Source organism: Ctenocephalides felis, unplaced genomic scaffold, assembly GCF_003426905.1.
Source record: "Ctenocephalides felis isolate EL2017-DRISC unplaced genomic scaffold, ASM342690v1 CF-g0.4_SCAFFOLD_01886, whole genome shotgun sequence".
NCBI classification, from domain to species: domain Eukaryota; kingdom Metazoa; phylum Arthropoda; class Insecta; order Siphonaptera; family Pulicidae; genus Ctenocephalides; species Ctenocephalides felis.
In genome coordinates, this window is record NW_020538040.1 from 78,296,296 (window position 1) to 78,323,576 (window position 27,281).

A 27,281-nucleotide genomic window follows, 5' to 3' on the forward strand; every position below is an offset into this window, starting at 1 on the left:
TCAGCTAATTGAAGTTTTGCAATCAATTTTTGAATAGATTCTGAAGCAAGAAAATTTTTAAAAACTATCAATAAGTACCGGTACATAATAAATTCATTTTTCTTGATTCCAAAGTGACTGAATGACTTACGCTAATGAGGATTTTTTTTAATTACTATTAATTTAACAAAACTATTGGGTGTTTTATGAGCTGTTTCGAACGCTGTTTAATTCTAATAATAAGTTTAAGATGCTATGAGCAGGCAAATTCATGGATTGCCTAATTAACGGATATAGTTTGTATTATTAAATCTACACAAAAAGTTCTGATCGTTTGTGGAATAAAACTAAATACATTATTTTCACCAATAAACTTTATTGAATAATGTAAGTGCCTTTATCATTAATGATTTTTAAAATATGTTTCATTTTAGATATAAAAAATTGAATCAGTGTTTGTTTGACAAAAACGAGAGATAATCAGAAGTTGCACTGATGGAATGAATTCCACTTTTCATCCCTTCTTATAATAATCTGGTTAAAAAAACTGGATTTTGTTTAGAACAAGCAAATATGTGCAAATGACAACTCGAATATTCAAATATTTCCGACTTTTTCACGTGGCACGCATCTTGAATACAAATTTTCCTAATATGATCGGAAGTGATTTGTAGAGTTGAATTAAGCCTTTCTGCAATTCTGAATGTTGTCAGAAAAGGATTCTGCTGATAAGCAGTAATCTTGAAACGTTACTTTAACAACATCGTCGTCGGTCAATTTCCGGAACGGAATGGTAGGTATCACCTGTTTCCAATTTTTCGTACCATTTTTCACTTATTCTATCAGAAACTGTACCTTCCAAACACTTTTAATAAATTTCTTCGTGCTTCCGTATCATTTCTTCCTAGTTAAAATTTGATAAAATGCAGTGGAGTAAATGAACTTTGTTAGTTGCTACGGTTACACTATCGTTTCACACTTAAAACTAATGGAAATCAACTTTAGTATAGTTTATTTTTTACGTCAATATGTATACATTAAGCGATAAAAAAAGAGCCGACCATGCAATACCTGACTATGCAATAAACGTGGCGAAAATGATGTTATAATTTCGGATAGAACTTTCCGGTGGACCTAATATTTTTGAACGCAATGTGATATTGCACGAGAAGAAATTTTCACTTGAAATTATGTTTGAGATCTATAAACCCAAGTGGAAATTCGACATCATGCTGCCTGATGTCGAGCATGGTCGACGTTCCAAGGTCGGGATCGAACTCGGGATAAGTTCGGGCTAGCTTCACGTCCTTACCAATTACGCCACCGTTAAAATGGCGACTTTCAGAGCTATAAAATTCTTGGCTAGAATAAGATTCACACATAAAAAAAATCATAATGCAATATTGTAAATATGCGTAAAGTATGATATGCCAAAAAACGTTCATAAATGCAATAAAAAATCATACACTGAAAAAAGAATCCGCATCAATATTTATCTGAATTTGTTTTTTTTGTTTAACGACTATTGATTTCACGACGCAAATTAAAATTTACCCAACTTAATAAATATTATAATATTAATTATTATATTAAATTTTTAATTACAATTATTATACATGATCCTATAAAATTAACTATTAGAACAAAACAAAATTAAATTAAATAAATACATAAATAATAAATACTAAAAATAAATAAATAAATAAATATATAAATAAATAAATACTTATATAAATAAACATTTATAAACAATCGTTCTTATTCCAAACTCACGCTTTCGTAACGAGTTGCTGAATGTGAATTTTACATCAATAAAATAAATTATTTCAATGACAAACGTTTAAATCTATTGATTTTTAACTACTTTCAATAAATAGTCTGATCTCAACATAGGCATTATAAAAATAATTTTTCACGTTTTTAAGATTAATGATAGTAACCCAAATAATTATTTTTATAGCAATGAAAATATATTCTGTTGAAAATAGTTTTAATTTAGTTTGATTTTAGGCATATATATATATATATATATATATATATATATATATATATATATATATGGCAGTATATAACGTACATTCGATCATATATACCTTCACATAAGCATATAAAATAAATAAATAATTCATAATTCATATATATATATATATATATATATATATATATATATAATTGAAAATAATAATATAAAACAAAAACTTCATATTAGAAACTTACTGAACATGAAGTGTTGATGAATCTTCGTGTCTTTCAATTTATATTTAATATTCGTTGGTTTTGAAGATCATGTTTATCCAATGTGTGTATTCATTAGTTCTGCCAAAAATTTATATATTCAGTCATTTTCTTGCAAAACAGTTTGCATTTTAAATGACGGTCCACTAGTTAACAAAAAAAAGATCAATATATATTATTTAAAAAAAATTAATTTTAAAATTTAAAATGATAATTGTACGACAATGCTATTAGATAAGTTTCATAGCAATAATTTCACCCCATATCTTTATTCAATAACTTCAATAAATTGGAAAGAAAATAATAATTTGATATTAAATTCTTCTCGATATTTTCAATAAATGTAGTTTGAATTAAAAAAATAGTAAAAATTGGTAAAATTCAGTACGAAAGTATTGTGCTTGTTGTTTATATACTATATACATATTGTAACTTAAAACCACATGCTATAATAATGAGTTACAATTCTCGAATATTATTTTAACATTAGGACTATATATTCAAGAGAAGCATTGGATTTAGTGACATTTCTTATTGTAGGTGTTTATCTGTGATAAATATCAACAAAAATATAATACAGCGTCACCTCATAGTAAATATAACTATATAAATTTAAAATTGTTAACATATTCGATTTTATTCTCTTCAGAAGATCGACAATAAAAAATTGCGTTTTGTTACGGGAAGATTTACACTGGTATATTACAATGTAAACGGAAATTAATGGATTTTCTTCAAACACAAGTTTCTTGGAAAACAAGTTACCTAATAAGTTATTGGACGTTTTTATTGAAATAGAAAATAACTATTGATAGATCCTGTTAATCCTATTGGACATTCCGATTTTATTTCTATTAATTATATAGTTTAAACGTTAAATACGTTATTAGTTTCTGAACCACTTCAACATCTTGTGTCATAACTATTTAGTATTAGTAAATACTTATTAGAGAAAAATTACTTAACTTATATTTTTATTAGTCGAGACCAAATGTTATTTCCGTATAACAACCAATGCGTCAAAATAAAATATAAATTTATTTAAAATAATACAGTTTCGAGAAAAGAATGTGTCTCAATAATCAACTATATATATGTATATATATATATATATATATATATATATATATATATGTGAATTTATGCGCAATAATATAATAACGCTAAATAATCACTTCCTTAATTTATGGTTTCCTAAAACCACATTTACATACTTTAACTGCTCATATAGGAATTTTTAATAAGAAATTTTTATACTAAAACAATTCAGTTGATTCTATACTTACTCTGTGGTTTTCTCACCAAAAATTAATAATTTTTGGTTTAAAACGTTAGTTTATTTCTTAAATGATTTGTTCATTGTTGTTTTTCCTGGTTAGTATACATATTTTAATTTCTTACAAGTTGGTGTTAGTATATTATTATACTTTGTATACTTTTTAGACGAATGACTGAGAAGACAAATTTTGTTCTCAAAAATTAACAATTTCAGATAAATCTATATTTTATTTCGACGCGGTGGTTGTTAAATAAATAAATAAATAAATAATGTTTCAACGTCAAACAAAAAACCTCATATATATGTATTTTTGTTAGGGGGTCTTTAATATGGATTTTATTGAATTTCTTTGCTCTCAGGGGTTCAAATGCTTCCAAATTGATAAACAATTCTTTGAAAGTTTTCTATCTCAATATTAACTTTAAGATAGTCCGCACTCCAACCAAATTTCTTACGGAAATAACATGGGTAAAATTTCATTTGTTTTTTAATTATCATTTAGCGGCAAGTGAATCAAAATTTTGAGAATAATATTGTATTTGCTTATTTCGATCACAAATAAAAAAATACAACAAAAATTCGATATATTTCATAAAGTAAGTATTAAATAAAGTATAGGCCTCTAATATTTTACCACGGTCAGTTTGGGCATCAAATCTACCATTGTGCCAAGTTTCATCAAAATCTGAGACGAGCAACGCGCGGGTTCTCCTTATTAGAAAGATAAACCAAGAAGTTTTGGTTGGAGTGCGACTATCTTAAAGTTAATATTAAAAGCTGAAACTTTCAGATTTTTTTTTATCAATTTGGAAGCGTTTGAGGACCTGGGACGAAAAAAATCAAAAATATCCATATTAAGGACCACCTGGGTAAATACTATGCAATATTTAAATACTGCATATCACAGTAGTGATTTCATTCCCTCCCATTCCCTATATATTACAAATCTTCTCCCATCAGTGACTATTACTCACCAAACAAATATTCTTTATCCTGTGATTTAGATCTTGTGTGATGATTTCACAAATGCGCACCGTTTTTATGGCAATATCTCAAATGCCTTGTATACTTATAAAAAACGGCTGAAATTTAAAAAACTATACAAACTATACAAATTAATCTAGATTCACGTGAATCGCAAGTATCTCGCCTGCACCAGTTTGTTAATGTCATTAAATGTTGTTATCATGGCAGGACTGCTTCCGTCTTCTGGGAGCATTGTGCAGTCGGGATGAGCTTGAACACAATCCTCGCCATCCTGGCCATCCTTGGCGGCCTTCATGTATTTGAAAAAGCGAAGAATCTCAGTATTGTTTGTCGTCGGTTTCCTTAGCTCGTTTAGTTCCCTTCAAATATAATAAGAGATTAATACTTATTTATATGACAAATATATCCAAACCTCTCAACCAAATATAATAATTTAATACTATTGTATTATACATAATATAATAATTTAATAACAATAGTAATAATACTATTGTATTATACATAATATAATGATCTAATACTTATTGTATTCATCATTTTGTTGCTTAAAACGAGACTAATTTTTCCTTCTGAAACAATCATTGTGTTGTATCTATTAATGGATCAGCTACGGATCTTCTTACATGCAAAACAGACCTCTATTGATAAAATAATTTTGATATTTGCATGTATTATTTTCTCTAATTAAAGTTATTTTTACGGCTAAGATGACTTTTTTGGTTGTTGAAGACTTAAAATTTAAATGATTTATATCCATATGTCGTTTACTATCGATCATATTACAAATAGATTTAATCCGTCCCAATCTAACTATTCCATTAAACAAATACACCTGAACAAGGAAAACATGCCAGTGATCACCAGTGTCACCAGTTTTATTACATTTGGTCACCAATCTTGAATAGAAATTAAACTCAAATACAGCAGTACATATTTAGCTAAAGCCAGTTTCAAAAATTTTCTGATTAGTAGAATCCATAGAAATGTAAAGAAAATTTGTACTTATTATAATCTCTATAAAGTATTTGATAATTTGATGAGCATATATCTAATGATTATTTTTGACCGCTAGGTGTCATTTTTTTAACTTTTTTATAGAATCTCCGAACCTTCTAGACCTGTCTTTCTAAACTAGGTCTTCAATTCGTCAAACAAGAAAAATGCTTTTTGAATCATTGAAATCGGACACTGAGCTATCTCATGAACTGAATTACTATTTTTGGTATTTTTGGTGCCGTATCTTGAAAACGGCTGGACCAGCTTTTCCCAAAAACTAATCAGCACGTCACCCCATTAAGAGGAATCAAATATATTGTGAATGATTCAAATGGTTTGGTCCGTGTTCTCAAAATCGTCGACGAAAAATTGTATCCGTACATACACACACATACATCCATTCTCTCTAAGGTATATCAAGATGTTCAGAAGTCTTTGATAAGATAATATAAAGATATATAAAAATTTCGATTTTCAATTGTTTTGAGATTACTATAACTTAAACTACAGGAAGTTAATAAAAAACATATTTTAAATATTATTTTAGGGCATCTTTACGCTGTATCAATTTGTATCATATTTGAAAAGCTCAAAGATTTGTCTACAATATATACCTTTTTTATACGATTATATTCCGAATCAATAAATTTGAAAATTTAAAAATAATATTTTATTGAATGAAAATCAAGTTTATAAAAAAGTCCAATATTTATCTTGTATTTGTATATAAAACTGTAAGGCTCTCAAAATTTAAATTTAAAAAACAATAAATCTTATTGTTTCTATATATAACGCTGAATATTACAATTACCTGCTTAGTTGTGCAGAAACCAAGTTCGAATACGGGGCGTACTTTGCTGGATTTGCGTACATCAGGCAAATCGTGCGCTCCCTGCACGCCTCGGTGTTGTCCAGTCCCAGTTGCTGGAAGACCGCATCGAGCCTGGACAAAAGCGGACTGTAGAACGGATCGTAACTGGCCAGCAGTTGCGATGAGGCCGGAATGTCATGGAACAGCTGAACAAAATATAAGACGGCCATAAGCATTACTAAGCACCATTAGTAAGTAATAATCAAAATATTACTAAATTTAAATATCATTTAACAATATCATTAATAATTATCAGTAATTAATCAATTGTCAATAATTGATAAGCTATATTTTAAAATTACTACACATTTTTTCATAATTTGTGATATGTTTATGTATTAGCAAAGATAATTTTGTACTAATTTTTGAATAGATAAAGTTTTCATAATATGGTTAAATTTACGAATTGTTAAAAAACTCGTGTGGTTTTGATAAATAATCAAAGTACATGGCCAGAGCGCGAATGCGGAAGTGCACATATGTCACGCCCTATACCTAATAAATAGAATAGTGATCGTCCATTGAATTTAGTGAGTCTTAAGAGAGAGTCCAGAGTAGTCTTAGGATATCTTAAGAGAGAGTCTAGTCTAGAGTAGTCTTAGAATATCTTAACAAGAGATTTATCTGTCGGAATTTGTAATAAGAAATTATAAATTAAGTGTACAGTTCAACAAGTGGATTTTCTATTGGATCAGAAGCAAGAACATATCTCTTTCAGATTATATCTTACTGAAAGTAATCACGATTCCGAAGAGATCTATTTAACAAACCAGTAATTCAAACTTACTCCTACTGCTCGACCCAACGCACCAGGAAAGGGTTGGATGGATTTACTACCCAATTGGATAAAGGATCTACCTGTAGTTACAACTATTCTGGAGTGTGGATCAACCCAACATTGGACCCCAACCATACCTAGACCTCCTACCAACAACTTATATCATTTCAATATCTTATGATAAATGTACAGCATTTTAAATCATTTATAATTAAATACGTATAATATAAATTAAAATCATTTATAATTAAATACCGCACAAATGCCAAAAAAAATTCTTAGATAACAGGGTCTTTCTGACACAGCTTCACAACGTACGAGTAAGAGTTTATGTGTAAAATTACCAGAATGCACAGTAAATACATGACATTTTGGCAGTATTCAGTATTATTCAGTAACATAACGAATGGAAGTTGGAGCGTAACATGGCCATAACATTTTCAGACCAGTTACGTTAGCTTCATGAACACATTTTGATTGAACTCATTAAATACTCACGATAAATTTCTTACATGTAATATATCATTGAAAATATTTAAGTTTAACATAATGTATGTACAAGTCTTAATAAACAATCATGCAAAGTTCCAACGATGTAGAAGAATATTGTGTCCGAACAGCACCATCGGAGACTCATCATCGTTTCGATTTGTGATATCTTATATTATTATAAGACTATTTCCAAGACGCTCTCAATAAATCAAAGAAGTAAAAAAAACTTTCTTAAAAGCGATTACCCGTTCAATAACAAAGATTGAGACAAGATATTTACATCTTTTCGTTAAAATAAGAAAAGATGAACTCAAAACATATTGTTGTTGCCTTGAATTATTATTAACATACACGATTATTGATGTAAAAATTCAATAATAGGCTGGTTCGTATGCAAACAATTAGAGTGACAGAATTTGAATCAGAAGACCCGGGCTTGATACAGTCGATTTTCACTTGGAAATACAGATAGGAATATGTCCAAGTGAAAATAGGTCTCACCCCACATTGAAGTACCAATAAAAGTTCATCACTTTTACACAAAATGTAAAAATAAAATTTCCTCACATAGGAATGGAACAACTGTTTGGCCTGCAATCTATAAAAAAAAAACGGTGGTTTGTAGAAATTTGTAACAACAGCTTCTAGAACTCTGAAGCTATGATTGTTATTCAGATATAACAAGTCAATAATACCACTTTGGGAATACATAATGTTCAACAATAAGATCAATTAATCTCACCTTATAATTATCTTGAGATTGTGGTTTCCGATTCATGTACATGTCTTCAGATCCCTGGTATCCAGCTCCAAATCTGCTAATTGCTTGTTGGTTTTTGTCTCCATTCGCATTGACGTATGTTTGTGCAGGATATAGATTTTGGCTCTGCAAATCGCCCATTGCCTGGGGGTACCCATATTCGGAGGCTGGAGAGCCGTATCCTTGCTGCAGCTGCATCAATGATATAGTGTCGGAATCCTGCGCCGTCGGTGCGTTTACTTTGAAATCTAGGTCTTCCACAATTTGGTTCTCATTTGCCGTAGACTGAGATAAGCTCGATAGTGATGACACACCTAAACGTAAACCATCATAGTAATTCGTTACAAAAAATTTAAAACTAATTTCGAATCTTTAAGAACACAATAAAATGGTTGCACAATCCACATAGAGTTGCAAAAAGACACATAAGTACTATTGGTAATTTTAAACAATTATTATATTAAACTCTTGCTCAATTTTACATGGATCTAGAATACTTAATAGTACATGCAATAAATAAAAACGATGAATTTAAATAATGAATAAAAATTGTATTTAATATAATCATATTTAATTGTAAATCATACGTTTCAAAAATAAAGTGATCAGAGATATATCTGCACAAAATGCTCTTGATATACCTGCAACTACATTAGCACCAAAGAATGCCTCCATAGTTGTGAACGTGTATTATATGTGAAGCAATAAATAATTTATTTTATACGTATAGGAAATTAAAAAATACATACAACACAACTTAAAATTTTTACCCCCCTACCACAAATCCCTATTTCATAACAGCAATTTTTTATCTAGCTCGATAACTGATCAATAATTGTGTTTTTTGTAAACGTTTTTCATTGAATTTCGATCAAAATTAAATAAAGTAAAATAAAAATTAAATTGTCTTAATAAATATGCAGGGTTGAATTATCTTCTATTTGTGAATGAATTTCAATTTATTTCAATTAAAATATTCCTTACATAGCGGAAAAGCTAAACTTTTCATACAATAATAATTTATCCTTAATCCAGTTATACTTAGAGCTTTACCAGATAATAATGTACAATTATTGTAAAAAATTGAAAACGTTGAATATTCAAATCTGAAGACATCAGTTTTTGAGAGGAAATTAGGTACCTTACAAACCTGTTGGAAAACTGATTTTTTTCACTTATATATTAAATACTGCCCTTTAACTTATATACTAAATATTACCGCAACTAAAAACATTTAGTTTTAATACTAAAATTTTTCTAGAACTACTGTAAGGTTTAACACTGTTTGCTGAGCCAGCTAGTATATATATATATATATATATATATATATATATATATATATATATATATATATATAATATGTAAATTTTAAGTTTACCTTTTCCGACAATTTTGCCGATCGATCCTAATATGCTGGGCAGGAACATTGCTAGCACAACACTTTTCAATATTTGAGCACCAATGAAAAGCGGAAACATTAGTTTCTTTAATCCAAACACTATAAAACAATCAAAATATTAGTATCATTTGTTCAACACTAATTTCAAAAGTCTGTATCGAATACTAATATATTATAAAGCAATCTCATGTAAAAATATATAGCTACTTTATTAGTTTATCTGAAAATACAACATAGTGAAAATAATAAATTATAATATTAATTATATATATATAATAAATAGTAGAATTTAATTTTGAATTTTGCATCAAACATAAACTGCATCTGCATCAAACCCCATCAAAATCACATCCACAATATATATATATAACATTAACTTTAGCAACAAATAAGCCCTTTAGAAATTTGGTCACACTCGATTCAGAATGGTTTGAAACGTCGAGAAAACAAAATTATCGAACCGGATTTTTGGGCGAAAACATGAACTCTTTCGGAGAGTTAATAATCTTCAAAATATATAACTAATTTATATTATAAAAAATATTGAAACTAAATGTCAAAAATCTTATATGACAAAATATTAAGATTATTTTATTTCATATTAAACTTTGTTTGGTTATTCATTAATTAATCTAATAACAACAATTCAAATTGAAACGATTGAACATTTAATTATCGATAATATTTCAATAAGAGTAAGTGAAAGTTGAAGTAATATTAGACTATGTACTGCCACTTAAATTCAATCAGAACATTGCACTCTTTCATTTTCTAAAAGCTTTTATTTACACAAACAACATTCTAGATAATTTCTTTACAAGAAATTTCTTAGACAGCAGCACGTTTGATGGATTACTTTTCTCATTTATTTAAATATTGATTATTGAATAATTTAATTTGCTGCTCTTGGTAAGCTCTTTGATGTTCTAAAAATATGTTAATAGCTTTTTAAATTTCTCATTATATATTTCAATTCAATGGTAAATGCATAAAACGAAATATGATATTCTTTGTAGTTTTTTTGTTAATTTTATACCGCCTTGAAAAAGATCCGCAATGATCAAATTTATGGTCCAATTCTGCTGCATAACAGACTAAAGTTATGGCAAGGCTATGTTATGAAGAACTTTCCATACTAAATATTAAAGAAGCCATGTAGTTGTTATACAGTCAGGCGCATTTCTTAGGTTGTCAGATAGAAAACCTAACCTAGAAACCGCACAAATGTAAAAAAAAACAATGTTTGATATCAGGGTCTCTTTGACTCAGAATCATAACAAATGAGTGACAAAGCAGTTTATGTGTACAACGTCTGAATGCACAGCAAATACGTGACATTTTGAGAGTATTCAGTATGATTCAGTAGCATAATGTATAGAAGTTGAAGCGTAACATGGCCTTGCCATAACATTTTTCTGTTATGCAGCAGAATCGGTCTCTTAATTTCCTGGCACTAAAGAATATGGCAAAATAAAAAATAATATTGCATTGCACATATAGCAACTATTTTTTTTTAAATTTTTGTATGTCGGTCTGTTTGTTCCTAATCTCCCAAACGGCTGAATAAATTTTGGTGGAGTTTTTATTAGTAGTTAGATGTCCATGTAATGGGGGCGGGGGGAAATAATCAGCTACTTTTATTTTAGAAAAAAGAATCTTATCTTATACCTCCTAAATGTACCCTCAATTTTATCTGCATGAAATTTATCAAAAAAGTTAATTAGGTTATATAATTTTTTTATCTAATATATATACATAAATCAGGAAGCAAGGAGTTGTTATTTTTATAATTATGATGATATATTATAATTTATTAGTAATACCGAAAAGAGTTATTGCTACTTCGGAATATGATCCTTATTTTAGTAAAAATGGATCACTACTGCTTAACATTAGGTTGTTCAAAATACCGTTAATGAAAAAATCGTTGTAAATACTATGACAAAAACAAAATTTTATTTGCTTTAAAATAACTTGCCACAGATTTACATGTGTATTATATGTTTAAATAAATGAAAAGTCAAATGCATAATGTGCAAGTTATAATTAACTAGTTGGTATTGGTATTTTGCCTTGAGGCAAGTTACATGTACTTCCCGATATGTGTGAATAATCGATTTAATCAATAAAAAATAAATTAATTTATGAGTGATTAAAAGTATTTCGAGTGGATTTATTACACATCATTGAAAACGAACGAACACTTTAACTCGGAGTATTTTCTAAAAGCAAATTTACAAAAATCAATAATTTTTATAACTAAAGCAGTTTCCATAGGACTATAATGATTTAGTATGTTCAATAAGACCAAGTCCTCTATCGTTATACCAGTAAATCGTCTAATTTTAATTTTAACTTTGATCAATTTTTAAAATTAAACTACTTGTCGTAAGGCAGTAATATTTAAGTAAGTTCTATAAGACCATGATATATATCGCCAAAAAAAGTTCCATAAAAATCGGCTCCATTTTTTTTCAATAGTTAATTACAAGAAAACGGCTCGATAGATTTTTACCTAAAACTAATCAGTATCATTTCCAACTAACATCTTTCGAACAGTTTTTGATTTTTTAAAATCGGTTCGATAGTTTGAGTTTAAATGTGGACAAAAATTTAACACTTTTTTTTCAAATTAAAAAAAAACGGCTGGGCAGATCGTCAAATCGAAGTTAAAACCAGGTATATCTTACATCGGAACTATGTTTTGAAAATCAAGAATCTCATAGTATAATTCTGTTAAAATTATTATTTTTAAATAAGTTAAAATTATTATTTTTAAATAAGTCGATTTTTTATATTTTTGATAGTTTCATAGTATTCCTAATATTGATACTTATAAATGTGCGGCACATTTGTGCCACTAAGCTAAAAATGCAAATTTTTTTTATCGGGTTAGCCAAAACTATTCGAGTTGTCCGTTACCATTTTATCTTAAACTAGAATTCTTGGCTAAATGCGTGTATATAAATGAATGAGTTGAATGCAAATTCTGACCTTTAAAGAAGAGTCTCCCAGTTTCCGAAATCTTGGTATTCAGTACATGCTTCTGCACGTAGTCGGTGACTTGCTTGAAGAAAGCGTCGTCGGAAGCGCGCGCCTCGCCTCGAGATGAATTCTCGACGCCTCTCGCCGTTTCGCTCTCACGAAGGATCGTATGACCAGGGTCCGTATGGCCCTTTTCTAAATCCACAAAATCTTTCACATACAGAAGCACATCTTGCTCAATGTTGGAAAAGTTCATACTTCTTCCTGATTCCATATCATCACTGCTACGTTGAACACGGTTCAAATTGTTTAACATATTTTCAAGTTCTAACAAATCTATCGATCGGTCACTTTCACCCATTTGAACACCATCACTAAATTTATTAAAATCTACACTATTCACAGATCGTACGATAAAAACTATTGAAACTATAAGAGTAAATATTGATTTCACGAAGTTCGTTTTTTCTAGGTTGGCCATTTTAATATTACGAAGTATTTATATTTTGAAATCTTGACGTCGAAATTTTAAAAGTCACTCATTTAAAAAACACATCCCAATTTGTATACTCCCATCTGGATGATCTGTAAAAATAAATATATTGCATTATCATCCATAATGACTATATTATAGTAATTATAATATTGTGATGGCTCTGACACGATGAACCTGCCTTCGGGCAGACTACCATTTATTATTATTATTATTCATTACCCATTTAATATGTTGTAATACCATCTGCAGTTAATTTATGATTAACAATTTTAAAATTATTTTAGTTTCACAATAAAATGTACTTACAAAAATTCTATATGCAAAAATTGCTTTCATATTTAAATTAGTATTTTGTCAAAGTAATTTATAATGTATAAATTACTTTGACAAAATATTATACTTTTTATATAATGATTACATCTTAATTATAAAAATTCATAATATCGCTAATACCAAAAATAATACTTATAGTTAATAAATAAATATTACACAAAATTATTTGATAGAATTAAACAATAAACAAATTACAATAAATAATGAATGATTATTTTGATACTGGTAATAAATACATATACGTATACTGTACGCATAAAAATATGCACTTCATTATACATTAGGTGAAATACAAAATGATATATTTGGTCAAAATGACACAGTGCCCTTATTTAAAAATTGGCTGGTTTTATTAATAATGTTACCACGACTGTATAACATGACTAAAGCCATGATCAAAATCCTGTCAGATGTTGATCGTCATTGTCGCAGTCTTGTCGCAGTGATCAGTTCAAAAGTGTATCTCGTCTTCAAAAGTTTATTTCAAAGGTGGTTTTATCACTTTTTTAGGACCCATTCATTCATCGTTATTAAAAATCAACGAGGTTATGCTAGTACTAGTGTTTTCGATCAATTTTATTGCAATTACCAGGTGTTTGATGAAATATTGATTATTTATTCGTTTTTGTTCAATTTCAAACAAACTGGCAAAATACTATTTCGAAAGAACTACAGGTAGTTAATTCAAAAACAAAAAAAAAAACAAAAATTGAAGCATGTCAAAAGTAATTGCCCCAAAGTGAATAACATGCCCCATAAAAATTAGCATCTTTGGTTATTAGTCCTTATCATATATACGATTTTATCCATTCAATATGGACACAAAATAGTTATTGTAATTAGTTGCAATTTTTCCCAATAAATATGTTATTATAGTTCCTACTTCGACTACGCTGCTGGTAGTCAACGAATCTAAGATGAGGAAAACGGTTGAGAGTGGTTATAATAATAATAATAATAAAATAAATATAATTAAAATAACTAAATATATTAAAATAACATGTCACTTGGTCCGCACTTCCCCTATTTTTGTATAGTAAATAAAAAACAAAAACAATTTTAATAGTAGTCATTATTTGCGATGTTCCGGAATTAGTGAATTACATAGTCAAGATTTCTGTCAAAAAAATATATAAAAATATTAAAATTATATTACTTTTGTACACTTTTCTTTTTTATTTGGATTCACAGTTTTTAAACTTAATATATATATATATATATATATATATATATATATATATATTTTATTTATTTATTTATTTATTAAAAAAGACAAAGATTATTTATTTATTAAAAAAAAACAATATCAAATAACTAATTGATTATTATGATTATTTCAAATATCTCTAAATACATTCATCAATATATTGGTAGCAATTCATGTTGTACAAAAAATTTGGCTCACTTGAAATTCAAGATCAACTTGCAAATATATGCTAATAAATAGTAAAAACATTTTGCACGTATAACATCGAAAGCGGTCAAATTCAGAACGTTAGTGAAAGATGAAAGGAAAAATATTATTCCGACAATGAGAAATTGTTATTTGCAATTACTTGATAATTAAATAAAGTAAAAGCAAAACTCAATATGGTTGATATAATAAAGATAAAATTCAATAGCAAAAGTATATTCTTATACGTTCATGGTCAATTACTAATCATCGTACCATATCCCAATTACTAACTTCACTAGAGAAAGCTGAATTCCATTCAATCATATCAAAATGAGCAAGATGTTATAACAACATCAAAAAAATCTTTGGCTAACATTTGATTCATTTAAATCAATCACTGTTCGATTTAGCTACAATGTAGTATGAAAATTTAACAATAAGGCAATGACTAGCTGAATAAAATATTATTTTTGAAGTGTCTACTTATTCATTCTCAATTAACCTGATTATGTATATAGTTTCATATTCTCTTTTATAGCTTAAAGGATGGATGAAATTTTTAGTACATACATCAAAAATCTTGTATCATGTTCAAAATCGACTGCGAGTTAAGTAAAGTGTGCCATAACTAACGTGAACGGCAATAAAATTATCATACATTAGTAATAACTAAAGATTGGAATTTGAATCCGCGCTGATACTTCAGCAATAGAAATTTTTATATTTAATCCATATTTTTGGATTAAATCCTTATATTATAAAATTCATCCAATAAATAATTATTCACGCAAAAAGTAATTATTTTGTCAATTGACCGTTTTTAAAAGTGAGGAAAGATTATTTGATAGGATTTGGTATTCAGAATCATATAATTTGCAAAATATATGATCCTAAATCCAAAAACTATAATTAATACTGCACCAACATACTAAAGACTAGTGGTGCATGGCATCACTTCACCTTAAAGCAAATTGCTGAAACTTCCCGTATCGTAATTTAAAGTTTTCAAAAGCTTTAAGATAAAGAACATAGATTTTTTGCGATTACTTGAAAAAAATCGATCCTTTTGAAAATTTATATTTATATTTATGAAAAAAATTCCATTATTTAAAAAAAATGATTTTTTTTTGAAACTTTGATTTTTCATATCGATCCCGTAAACGTCGACGAAATATTGTATCCGCACATACATACATACATACGCAGGCACACGCACCCATATATAGACAAGTGATATTCGGAAATAAGAAGAGCAATAATTAGAAGATAAGTATAATTTCAGAGAGGAAACAATAGCATTCTAGATCCTCCCCCAGAAAGTATTGCCTAACAGCGGTTTCCGTGGGGTAAAAAATAACATTTTTAGGATACGTCAAAATTTTCAGAATAGTCTTACAGCTGTAAGTCTGTAAATACTTGTATAATGACACCCTAAAGTTGCCTCAAAACCTACATATAGCATCATACTCAAAACCTATCATATGTAGGTTTTGAGACAACTTTAGGATGTAATATACAAAGATTTACAGACTTACAGCTGGGTATCTCGCATTCCGAGATTCTTACCTAATTTAAGCTCAAATGCATGGACTAGAAACTTTGAAACGTAAAAATATACAAAAAAATTTCAATTATTTTGTGATTACAATAACTTAAGCAAATGGACGGGGTTGTGAGTTTGAACCCAGCTGTGGACAACCTGAGATCGTGCAGCAGCGATGTCACTTTCACTTTACAAAAATTTGTTTACTATTGCAAATAGCCCATTTTGGGCACTGCGGCGTGAAACGGCAATGGGATATCTCTCACACTATTCTACTCTGAATCGAGTTGGAGTAACGTTTTCTATGGCAGTATTACAATTTACTGTAACTTACTCTATGGTAAGCTAACAAGGCAAGTTATCATGCAAATAAATCAATTCATGCAAATAAAATTGGGGAAATTTTAATTTATTAGAAATTAATATAAATCATTTTCATATCAGGTTAATTCTTTGTAACTCGTTTATTAGGTTGTAAGAGAAATCTGTGAAAAACAAACAGCCGGAGAGACAGATAAGCATCCACTGACAACATTCCTTCACACAATTTCTCATACTAATTACTAATTATTATAATCGTCCAAAAATCGAAATTGAAATTTTTTGCATTTATTCACGTTTTGAAGGTAACTGAACATTTTAGCATACCTTAAGAAAATGGATATGTGTGTGTGCGTGTGAGCGTGTATGTATGTATGGATACAACTTTTCGTTCAGGTTTTCGTGCGCACGGATCAACCAAAATGAATTGGTTCAAAACACTTTTGATTGCTATTAATAGGGAGATGTGCTGATTAGTTTTTGGCAAAAGTCGATCCAGCCGTTTAGGAGATACGAAGCAAAGAGTGCAGAAAATAGAAATCAAGCTTCTGAGAGAACGGAGCATCCGATTCGAATGATCCGAAAAACATTCAATTTATAATGATGAGGAGCAGTGGTTGCTAGATTTTGGCAAAGGCAGGCCCAGCCATTTTGAAGATATGGAGCAAAATAATGCAAAAAATGGCAGTTTTTGAGAAAATAAGCATCTGATTCGAATGATTCATAAAACTTCCTGCTTGTGTTGACAAAACGATTGTTTTTGAATATCGAAAAATAATTCAGACTTTCAAAATTTTAATTCGGTACGGTAAGTACCAGCAATTTGCCTCAAGGCACGATACTTTTTTAGTTTGCTATTTACTACATTTACTTACTTTATTTTCTATTTAATTGATTTACCATACCTATTTCATTTAAATTAATTCAGCACGAAAAATCCTACTGCAACATTTTAAAACATTAATTTAGTAATTTACATATATCCTCAAAATTACTAAATGTTTTTTCATAGAGACAGATTGTAATTAAATAAAAAAAATAGAAAAGACAGATGACCATAACGATATTTTTAGGTCCAAACAAGTGGTGACACATATTAAATATTATTCGAGAGTACATATTTCGTGTCACTGACATCTCGACCGGAAATTCATTTCACAAATCACTATACATATATACGTGTGGGTTTTTTACAAACCGCGAGTACTTTCTTTTAGCAGTGATAAATTTGACTTAATTCAATAAATTAGCAGGTTTTTCAACAAAAATAAAAGTTTTTTTTCGATAATGAATTCAAATGTTTACTCAGCCATTAGCTGTTAGTAAATATAACGTATTAGTAAAAATTTTGTTAAATTACAAAGACTGAAATTACACTACGCGTTGTATTAAACAAAAATTAGTATGTTAAAAAAATGATGATCGTGTTTTGAAAAATTTGAATAATTTGTTATGCATATGCCTAATAATAAGGTGATCATACGTCCCGGTGTGGCCGCGACAGTCCCGAATTTTCACATTGTGTCCCGGGTTTTACTGAAAGCAATATCTCTCTTCCGCCTTTTTGTATTATAAACCAAGTGCAAAAAAGCGGAAGGGAGATATTTGACAACCTAATATATATGTATATATATATATATATATATATATATATATATATTTGTTTCATATAAGCTTATACAAAGAGTATGCTTATATGAAACAATATGTTATGAATGAGAAAATTGCCGATTGAAACATTCCAAAAGCCGATTCAAATAGCTGTTTACGAAAATTACCAAAAATTATGAAAAACTTTTTGAACGCCTTGCGCAAGTGCTAATATTTACTAATTAGTTAATTATGAAGAAAATAATGAAGTCCTACTAAAAGTGAGTTATTCTGATTAAAAAAAAACATTGTATTGAATAAAAAATCTGATTTTAAATCAACTAAGATATTGAGCATAAATGCCCCCCCTGTCCCGTCCGTCCCGGGTTAGCAAAATGTCGTCCCGGTTTTGACTTTAAAAAATATGGTCACCTTACTAATGATCATTTTTGACCGTCATTTTTTTATTGAATCTCCGAAAACTTTAGACCTGCCTTTCCAAAAATTTAATCATTTCTTCATTTCATCAATACAAATAAAATGTTTTTTTGAAGAATTCAAATCAGACGCTGTGCTCTCTCAATAACCGAATTGTGGTTTTGGCACTTTTTACCTTGTATCTTCGAAACGGTTAAACCTGCCTTTTTGCCAAAAACTAATCGGCACGTGTCCCCATCATGCGGTCTACAGCAATCTTGTAAAATTCCATTATTTTCGTCAGGTTTTTAAAACGCAAATGTGACCACAAGTACAAAATTTATGATTATTCCAGTTAATATATTTTCAATAAAATATTCTTCTTTGATTGACTTAATCACTGTGGTAAATAATTATTATAATAAACACAAAACAATATACATACACTGAACGTCTCAACATATTGACAAACGATTTTACTTAATGAAATAATCGAAAATGGAAATTTTTATATATCTTTACGTTTCAAAGGTTTTTGAACATTTTGGCAAACCTAACAAAAAATAGATGTGTTTATGTGTGTGTGTGTGTGCGTGCGGATAAAAATTTGCGTCGACGATTTCGGGAACACGAATCAACCGATTTGAATAATTTAAGATTCGATTCGTATTGATGGGAAGACGTGCTAATTAGTTTCTGGCGAGTAATTATCAGACGTATGCACATCAAATTATCACATATTTTATAGAGATTTTAATAATAAGTATAAATTTTGTTCATATTTCTATGGATTCCGTACCAATATTTATTGGCAGCGAGGCGACGTGCTTCGATATTTCGTCTCTAAAATAGCTAGGCAGCGCGACTTCTTTGTTCAAATTTTTCAAAAATGTCAAATATTTTCAAAAATGTCGAATATTTTCAAAAATTCTGAAAAAACTTACTTTTTAAAGTTTACAAAAATGTTGATTTTTTTAAATTTTGATACGGTAAGTTTTAGCAATTCGCCCTAAGACACAATGCCATGCACCACGCACCACAAGTTTTATTTTAAATTATAGACAATATTCAAATATTTTAGCCGGACAGATTTCTTTCTTTGAAATTCTTTTTTAGTTCATACCCGGACATCCAATCACTGGATTGGCATTCGATTTAGAGACATTTCAAATACCACGAAAAATTTGCTGATGTTCTGTATGAAATAAGTGCAGATATTTTTTAGAAATTAATAGAAAATATTTTAGATATTCGATCCAATACTGAATGCAATAGAAATAAAAAGCAATACCCCCAAAAAGGGCTCTTATTACTTGTTATCACAATTTACATACAAACCAAGATCTCAACAAGGAAACCACTGAATTTTATTAATGAGGCTGCAGCACAATATAAAGAAAGATCTTTCAGTTTTAATAATTGAAGAACGGATAAATGCGTGCACATACATATATATATATATATATATATATATATATATATATATATATATAGATTAGTTTATTGGGTCAAATTTATTAATGTAATGTTTGTCATTCAGTTACGATAGCATGCCATTTAGTTTACACGCTTCAGTGGAACTGGTTCGAGTCAATATTCCAAATAAGCACTAGTATTATACCATATTGCAGTGTCTTTCACATAATGATTAACAAGGAAAAAGTTTGTGAAATGTCACTGTAATTACTATGACATATCAGTTTCTTTTTAAATATAACACACGTATGTCGTCATCATACTCAATATTTTGTCGTTTTCTAGAACGCATACATAATTTTGAAAAAATGAAATATATATTTTGAACTTTTTTAGAGTTAGTTATAATAATCGATAATAACATTTTTGGCATTTTTGGCACCTTGGCAAAAATGGATGTATGTGTAGCGTGTGTGCGTATGTATGTAGGTTTGGATACAATTTTTCATCCCCGATTTCGGGCGGTTTGAATGATTCAAAAAACATTAGATTCTTATTAAGACATGATGATTAGTTTTTGGCAAAAGCATGTCCACCGGTTTCGGAGATACGGAGAAAAAAGTGTAGAGAACAGAGTATCCGATTAGAGTGATTCGAAAACCAAATTGCTTGTGTCGACGGTGTTTGTTAATTTGTTTTCTTTCTTGTAGATAAACATATTTAAATGTCGTCGCTCACATATATGAGCTTATATTATATTTATAAAATACGACTATGAAATTTACTTTTAATAATTATTTAAAATATTTTAAATAATTGTTATTACTGATTGATAGATTATTCACAATTGATTATTTTTATTTCGTGAATGTTAGTTACGCTACGGAAAGTTTGGCAATTGACCTTAAGGCACAATGCCATGCACCACTTATTTATAAAAAAATAAAAGATAAATATAATTAATTCCCTAATAAGAAACTGATACCGTATTAGTAACATTGAAAATTTTCTTAAAAATAATAAAGCAATTTGAACATTTCACAGGAAGTCAAATTTCTTCGTATATAATTCAACCAATTGACATATCAATTTGTATTTTAAAATACTTTAGAAAATATTGATTAACCAGTTAACTGTGGTGCTCGCATCGAACAGTGCCGTCAGTCACAGTGTGAGTCAATCACCAAGCAAATTATCAAAAGAAAAGAATGTGTTTAGTTCACGACATTGAAAAATGTTATTACCCAATTTTACTTCTTTTGGTAACATCATATCACATGCGCATTACTAAAAATTAATATGAGATAGTAAGAATAGTTTTTAATGAGCATAGCCTCAAAGTCTAAGTCTTATATTGGTTTTTAATGTGAGGTAAATATTGTTTATTTATATTGAGCTTATATTGGTTTTGAATGGGAATTTAATAATGTTTACTAATATTGGAATTATATGGCGCCCATATTGGCATAGCCTCAAAATATTTTAAATAACTCGACATTTCAGATTATATTTAGTTTTTTTTGTCAATTTCAAATTTTAGTTTAAATAGTAAATGGTCAGGGTTTTATATGCATAATGAAGACTCGTCAATATACAAATTTTGCCACTTCTCCATGACGTGTATATACGTCAATGACATTTAGATTTATTATTTTTGTAAAGATCTAGAATAAATGTATCAAACAGGAATTTTAGCCTTTTAATTTGTAATATTCACTTTCGTTAGAAAATAAATTTAAATGTTCCAAAAGTTGTTGTAAAATTCGATTTTTATGTAAGAACTTGAAAAAAATCAAATATAATGAATGTCAAATATAATATGACAGTAAAATAATAATTATGAATCCATTTTAGCCCTGGACACTAAGTTTATATTAAATTTATCGACTGTTAAAAGTTAATATATTCAGATTTTGATTATAAAAAGGCAAGCTCAAAAGTCAAATCACAAAATCGAAAATACAAATTGTAATCACAAAATCTTTTAAATAGCAAATTTTAGAAATGGTTTCTAACCTGATCAAAATATTTTGTATTTCTTCAATTGTAGTGAACACCGGTAATTCTATTTTTCATCATTTTATTTATCAGAATTCTATTTAACATAATTACATTCTTAGAATGGTTACATTATTAAAATTGTTTCAATTATAAAAATCATTATTGACCTCAATTATTAAGTGCTAACCTCACAAAAAAATACGAAAAAGTGAAATGAATAGTTCCAGAATTATTATAAAAATCCATAGCCAACTGGCAATTGAAATTGAAAACTATTTCTGAATGAAGAAATTTTAAGGAAAGAATTTTATTTACTAAGGTGTTATTGAAAAAAAAATTGACTAAAAGGTATTTCAATTTGATTTAGATAAGAAAATCTAAAACTTTAAAGTATATATAAGAAGTAGAAATTGAATTTATCTCTAACATATAATCTATCGAATTTCTTAATCGTATTAATGTGAATATATAATTTTCCTATAACAAAAACACTGTTTTTTTAACTTCCCGTAGGGCAAGTTATAGTAATCGCAAAAAAATCGAAAATGAAAATGTTTATATATCTTTACGTTTCAGAGGTTTCTGAACATTTTGGCATACCTTAGAAAAAATGGATGTATGTGTGTGTGTGTGTGTGTGTGTGTATGTATGTATGTATGTATGTATGTATGTATGTATGTATGTATGTGCGTGTGTGTATGTATGTGCGGATACAAATTTTCGTCGACGATTTCGGGAACACGGATCAACCGATTTGAATAATTCAAAAAACATTCGATTCGTATTAATAAGGAGACGTGCTGATTAGTTTTTGGCGAAAGCAGGTCTAGCCGTTCCAAAGATACGGGGCAAAAAGTGCCGAAAACGGTAACTCAGTTTTTAAGAGAACGGAGCGTCCGATTTGAATATTTCAAAAAACATTTTACTTGTATTGACAAGATAAAGAATTGATCAAATTTTCATGAAGGCAGGGCTAACGGTTTCGGAGATCTGATGAAAAAAGTAAAAAAAAAATGCCATTTGGCGGTCAAAAATGATCATTAGACATATGCACATCAAATTATCAAATATTTTATAGAGATTTTAACAATAAGTATAAATTTTTTTTTACATTTCTATGGGTTCCGTACCAATGTTTACGCGTTAGACGGCGACGCGGCGCTTACGGGCTTTGATATTTCGTCTTTATGCAGTTAAAGCAGTACGATTGCTCTGAAAAAAAGTTTAGATCTTCCAAAATATGTCAAAATAAAATAAAACATTTTTTTTTTTTAAAAAAAAAATAAAAAAAATTTTTTTTTTTTCAAAAAAAAGTAATTTTTTGTCCAATATATAGTTTCTCAAAAATCTTATTTTTTCAAAGTAAATTTTTTTCAAAAATCTTAATCGTTTTTAAAAAAAAAATTTTGGTACGGGAAGTTCCAGCAATTTGCCTTAAGGCACGATGCCTTAATTGCCTTAAGACAGAATTCCACTTACAGCTAGTTTAAATTTCAAGTGGTAATTACCAAGAAACTAAACGAAATAATGACTATTTGAAAATTATATATATATATATATATATATATATATATATATATATAAATTCAACGAATTTTCACGAAGTTGTCGAAATATAAAGCAGTTTACCGGTATAACGCCAAATTTGTACTCATCGTTACCGGTAAATTTATGATTTTTACCGGTGTTTCTGTACATTTAGAACAGAACGAATAAATTATCATATTGCACGAAGACAATATATTTTATTTCTGTTCTCGCAAATAAATAATTTACAAAACATATTTGAAATAGAAAACAACTCTTTCACTGAAAAATTATTCTCATTGTTTTATATATTATAAATAGCGCGTGAGAAATGAATATATTTTAGAATGAAAATGAAGATTTAAAATGCATTCATGATGGTTTATAATCATGGTTTATGCATGTATAATTTATGAATTTATAATAACAAATTTGACAAAATATGGAAAAAGTTGATGGTCTAGTTATAAGTTTTATTTACTTTTAATTCATTACCAATTTATATCATGTACAACAAGAAGAAATTTTGAATCTTGTATTAGGCTTAATGTGTGTTCTTTCATCTCATGTCAAATCTGAACGAAATATTTACTAGAGTTCCAATATATTTTTACAAAATAACCAAATAGTACTATTATTTGCAAAATCGTAATGTTTACATCAAATGTATTTTAATGGATATTCAAATCCATAAAAATATAATTCATACGATTTCATAATCCAAATATTTCATGTTTTATTTTAAAAAAATAACGTTGAAAAAACTTGTTAAATGTTAAAAAAGTGTATGTGATCTTACAAAGTGCAATAAAAAATTAACAAATAAATGTTATTGTTCATTAGCCAAATAACAAAACTTTTAACTACCTTATATAATTCAACTAAGCACTGTAATAAAATTAAATGCAATTAGCACTGTAATAAAATTAAAAAAAACATAAGATAAGTCAATATAATTAATACGTGAAAAGATCAAGCACACCCCGAAACAAAAATAGTTTAAATATTTAAAAAGAATGAAACTATTGTATTATTAAGGCAGCGGTTTCCAACCTGTGGGGCGGGGCGTACATCTTCGAATATTTTTGAACGATATTAAAAAATAAACAAAAAAACAGTTTTCATGCATATTTTTACATAATATTCAATTTGTAGTCAGATATTATCAGTTAAGTTATTACTAAATTGAAAAAAAATTAGAGGGGCGCAACAATATTTTTAATTAAAAGGTTGGAAACCACTGTATTAAGGTATGGGAGATTTTGACAAATTTTATTTAGAGTATTAGCCAAATATTAACAATCGGAGGATGTGTACCTGTGTGTTTGAAATAATTGTAATATGAACAATATAGGGGAGACTAGGTAAGGTTGTACTTTTTTTTGATCAGCGATAATTTTGTTAACTTACTTAGATAGGAGAAAAGTAGAATAAATGGTAATTTGAACATTTGTCTACGTGGAAATACTGTTCTTAAATACGATGGATTAGTCTCAAAATAAAATCATAACAGAAATGTAACAACACAACATAATCTAAATTATTAATCTAAATAATTTATTATATTATATTTATAAGCTTTGTTAAGAGAGGGAAAGGTAGATTCTATATAAGAAAACAAAAGAATTCATTAAAATATTATTAATGATATTTTTGTGAATTCTTTCGTTTTCTTATATAGAATTTTCCTCTCTCTTTCTCTTACTTTTGTGTTAGTTAAAATAGGTTTTTCTTTATCTGAATAAATTTTGCTCAAAAAGAGCAAGGAAAACATGTCACAACATATACATGTCACATAAAACAAAATTAATTGCTGGTAATTAACGACTAATGTTCAACTCATAGCAGAATAATAAACAAAGTGATTCATCTGTATACAAGTAACAGTTATTATTAAAAAATATCGAACATAAAATTTACTTTTAGCTCTTCAAAAGCAATTCTTTCTACAGATCACGTTAATGTAGGACGCTAACTCCATGCAATAATGGAAACTTGTTCGAACAACTATACTTGATCTTTCTCTCGTTGTACTCTATCTCAAAATCAGTGCAGTTTAACTATTGTGACGACTGTCACTACCGTATCCTGGCACAACCGTACCCAGTCTTCGCTATGTATATGTAACAACAGTAGTATGCCTAATCTAATTCGATTTCTCGCATAATTAGCCACTATCCACATGTTTGAGCACTTTAAAACATATATGTCCCGCATAATAGGCTTTCACGCTTAATGCAATAATTGTATATATGCTAATGCAAATATTTAAATGTACAAATAAATAAACTATGTATTTTTGTATATATGTATACAAATACATAGTAATGGCTGTATGAGGGTAGGTCAGTGAGCTGGGTTCAATTTTATATACATACATACATATGTTGTGTATGCATGTATACATACACGTATATCTGTGTGTGTAACAAAATTCCAATAGTAGGGGAGGCTGGGCACGGTTGTGCCAGGGTACCGTATTCACAGTGATAATAGCTAAACTATACTTACGTTGAGATAGGGTCGAAAGGAGAAAGATAAAGTATGTTTGTTCGAACAAGTTTCCAATTTTGCTTTCAGTCTGTGCCGAAAATTAACATCATCTATAGACTTCATTGCTTTTAAAGAGTCAAAAGTAAGTTTTCATGTTCGAATTCTTTTAATCATAACTTTTAATTGTATACAGATAGATCACCTTTTTTGTTATTTTGCTGTAAGTTGAACATTAGTAGTTATTTATCAGAAATTAGTAAATGCTTAAACAATTTAGCTCAGTCATAATGATTATTTGTTTTCAAAAGTGTGCGTTAGGTACGGTTGTGACATGTAAAATTAAACAGGAAAAGAAAAATCTAATTTAACTTTGTAAGACAAAATACGAAAGAAAAAGGTAACGAAAAATTCAATACAAAAAAAGATTTTATGGATTAATCATTAAACTAAATTATACAAAAAAAAGGCGAATGTTACAATCGCCCACACCGTCAAGGACGGTTGTGACACATGCCCTTATTTTGTATAATTTGATTTAAAGACTGATCAATCGTATTTAGAGACAGTATTTCAGAGAGACTAATGTTCAAATTACAATTTGATTTACTATGCTCCTAGCTAATTGCCAGATTGACAAAAGTATTGCTAATCAAAAAAGTGGCACAACCGTACTGAGTCTCCCTAATAAAAAACCAAAAAGTTTTTATTAAATAATGTTATTTCTGGTCAACGTTTCGGAACTATGTACATTTCATCTTCAGGACATCTTTCAATAACATGGTGTTTATTAGACTATAAACATACTAAATCCTTTCATTTGTAACTTTTATTGTACATTATTTATATTATATCATTTATTTATATGTTGTGTACTTTAGTAGTTTGCTTTGTTTGTTTGTTTATTATAATCAAAATCACTTTCTGGACAGATGTCTTGAAGATGGAACGTACATAGTTCCGAAACGTCGACAATAAATATTATATTTT

The 27,281-nt window shown here is 28.5% G+C and overlaps 1 protein-coding gene across 4 annotated transcripts in view; it reads right to left on the reverse strand.

The window, feature by feature from the left end:
* The window catches only part of LOC113378719, a 120,466-nt gene that overhangs the window by 9,438 nt on the left and 83,747 nt on the right, over positions 1–27,281 (reverse strand). For 2 of the 4 annotated variants that reach the window (XM_026619283.1, XM_026619285.1), the window contains 6 exons: positions 12,771–13,346; positions 9,756–9,875; positions 8,360–8,691; positions 6,288–6,493; positions 4,468–4,839; positions 2,197–2,360 (listed from right to left, as the gene is read on the reverse strand). In XM_026619283.1, the coding sequence (XP_026475068.1) occupies positions 4,620–4,839; positions 6,288–6,493; positions 8,360–8,691; positions 9,756–9,875; positions 12,771–13,242 (1,350 nt within the window). In that variant the 5' untranslated portion in view covers positions 13,243–13,346 and the 3' untranslated portion in view covers positions 2,197–2,360; positions 4,468–4,619. Of the gene's footprint in view, positions 1–2,196; positions 2,361–4,467; positions 4,840–6,287; positions 6,494–8,359; positions 8,692–9,755; positions 9,876–12,770; positions 13,347–27,281 lie in introns of those variants that run through there. The other 2 variants (XM_026619284.1, XM_026619286.1) reach the window with 2 other exon arrangements.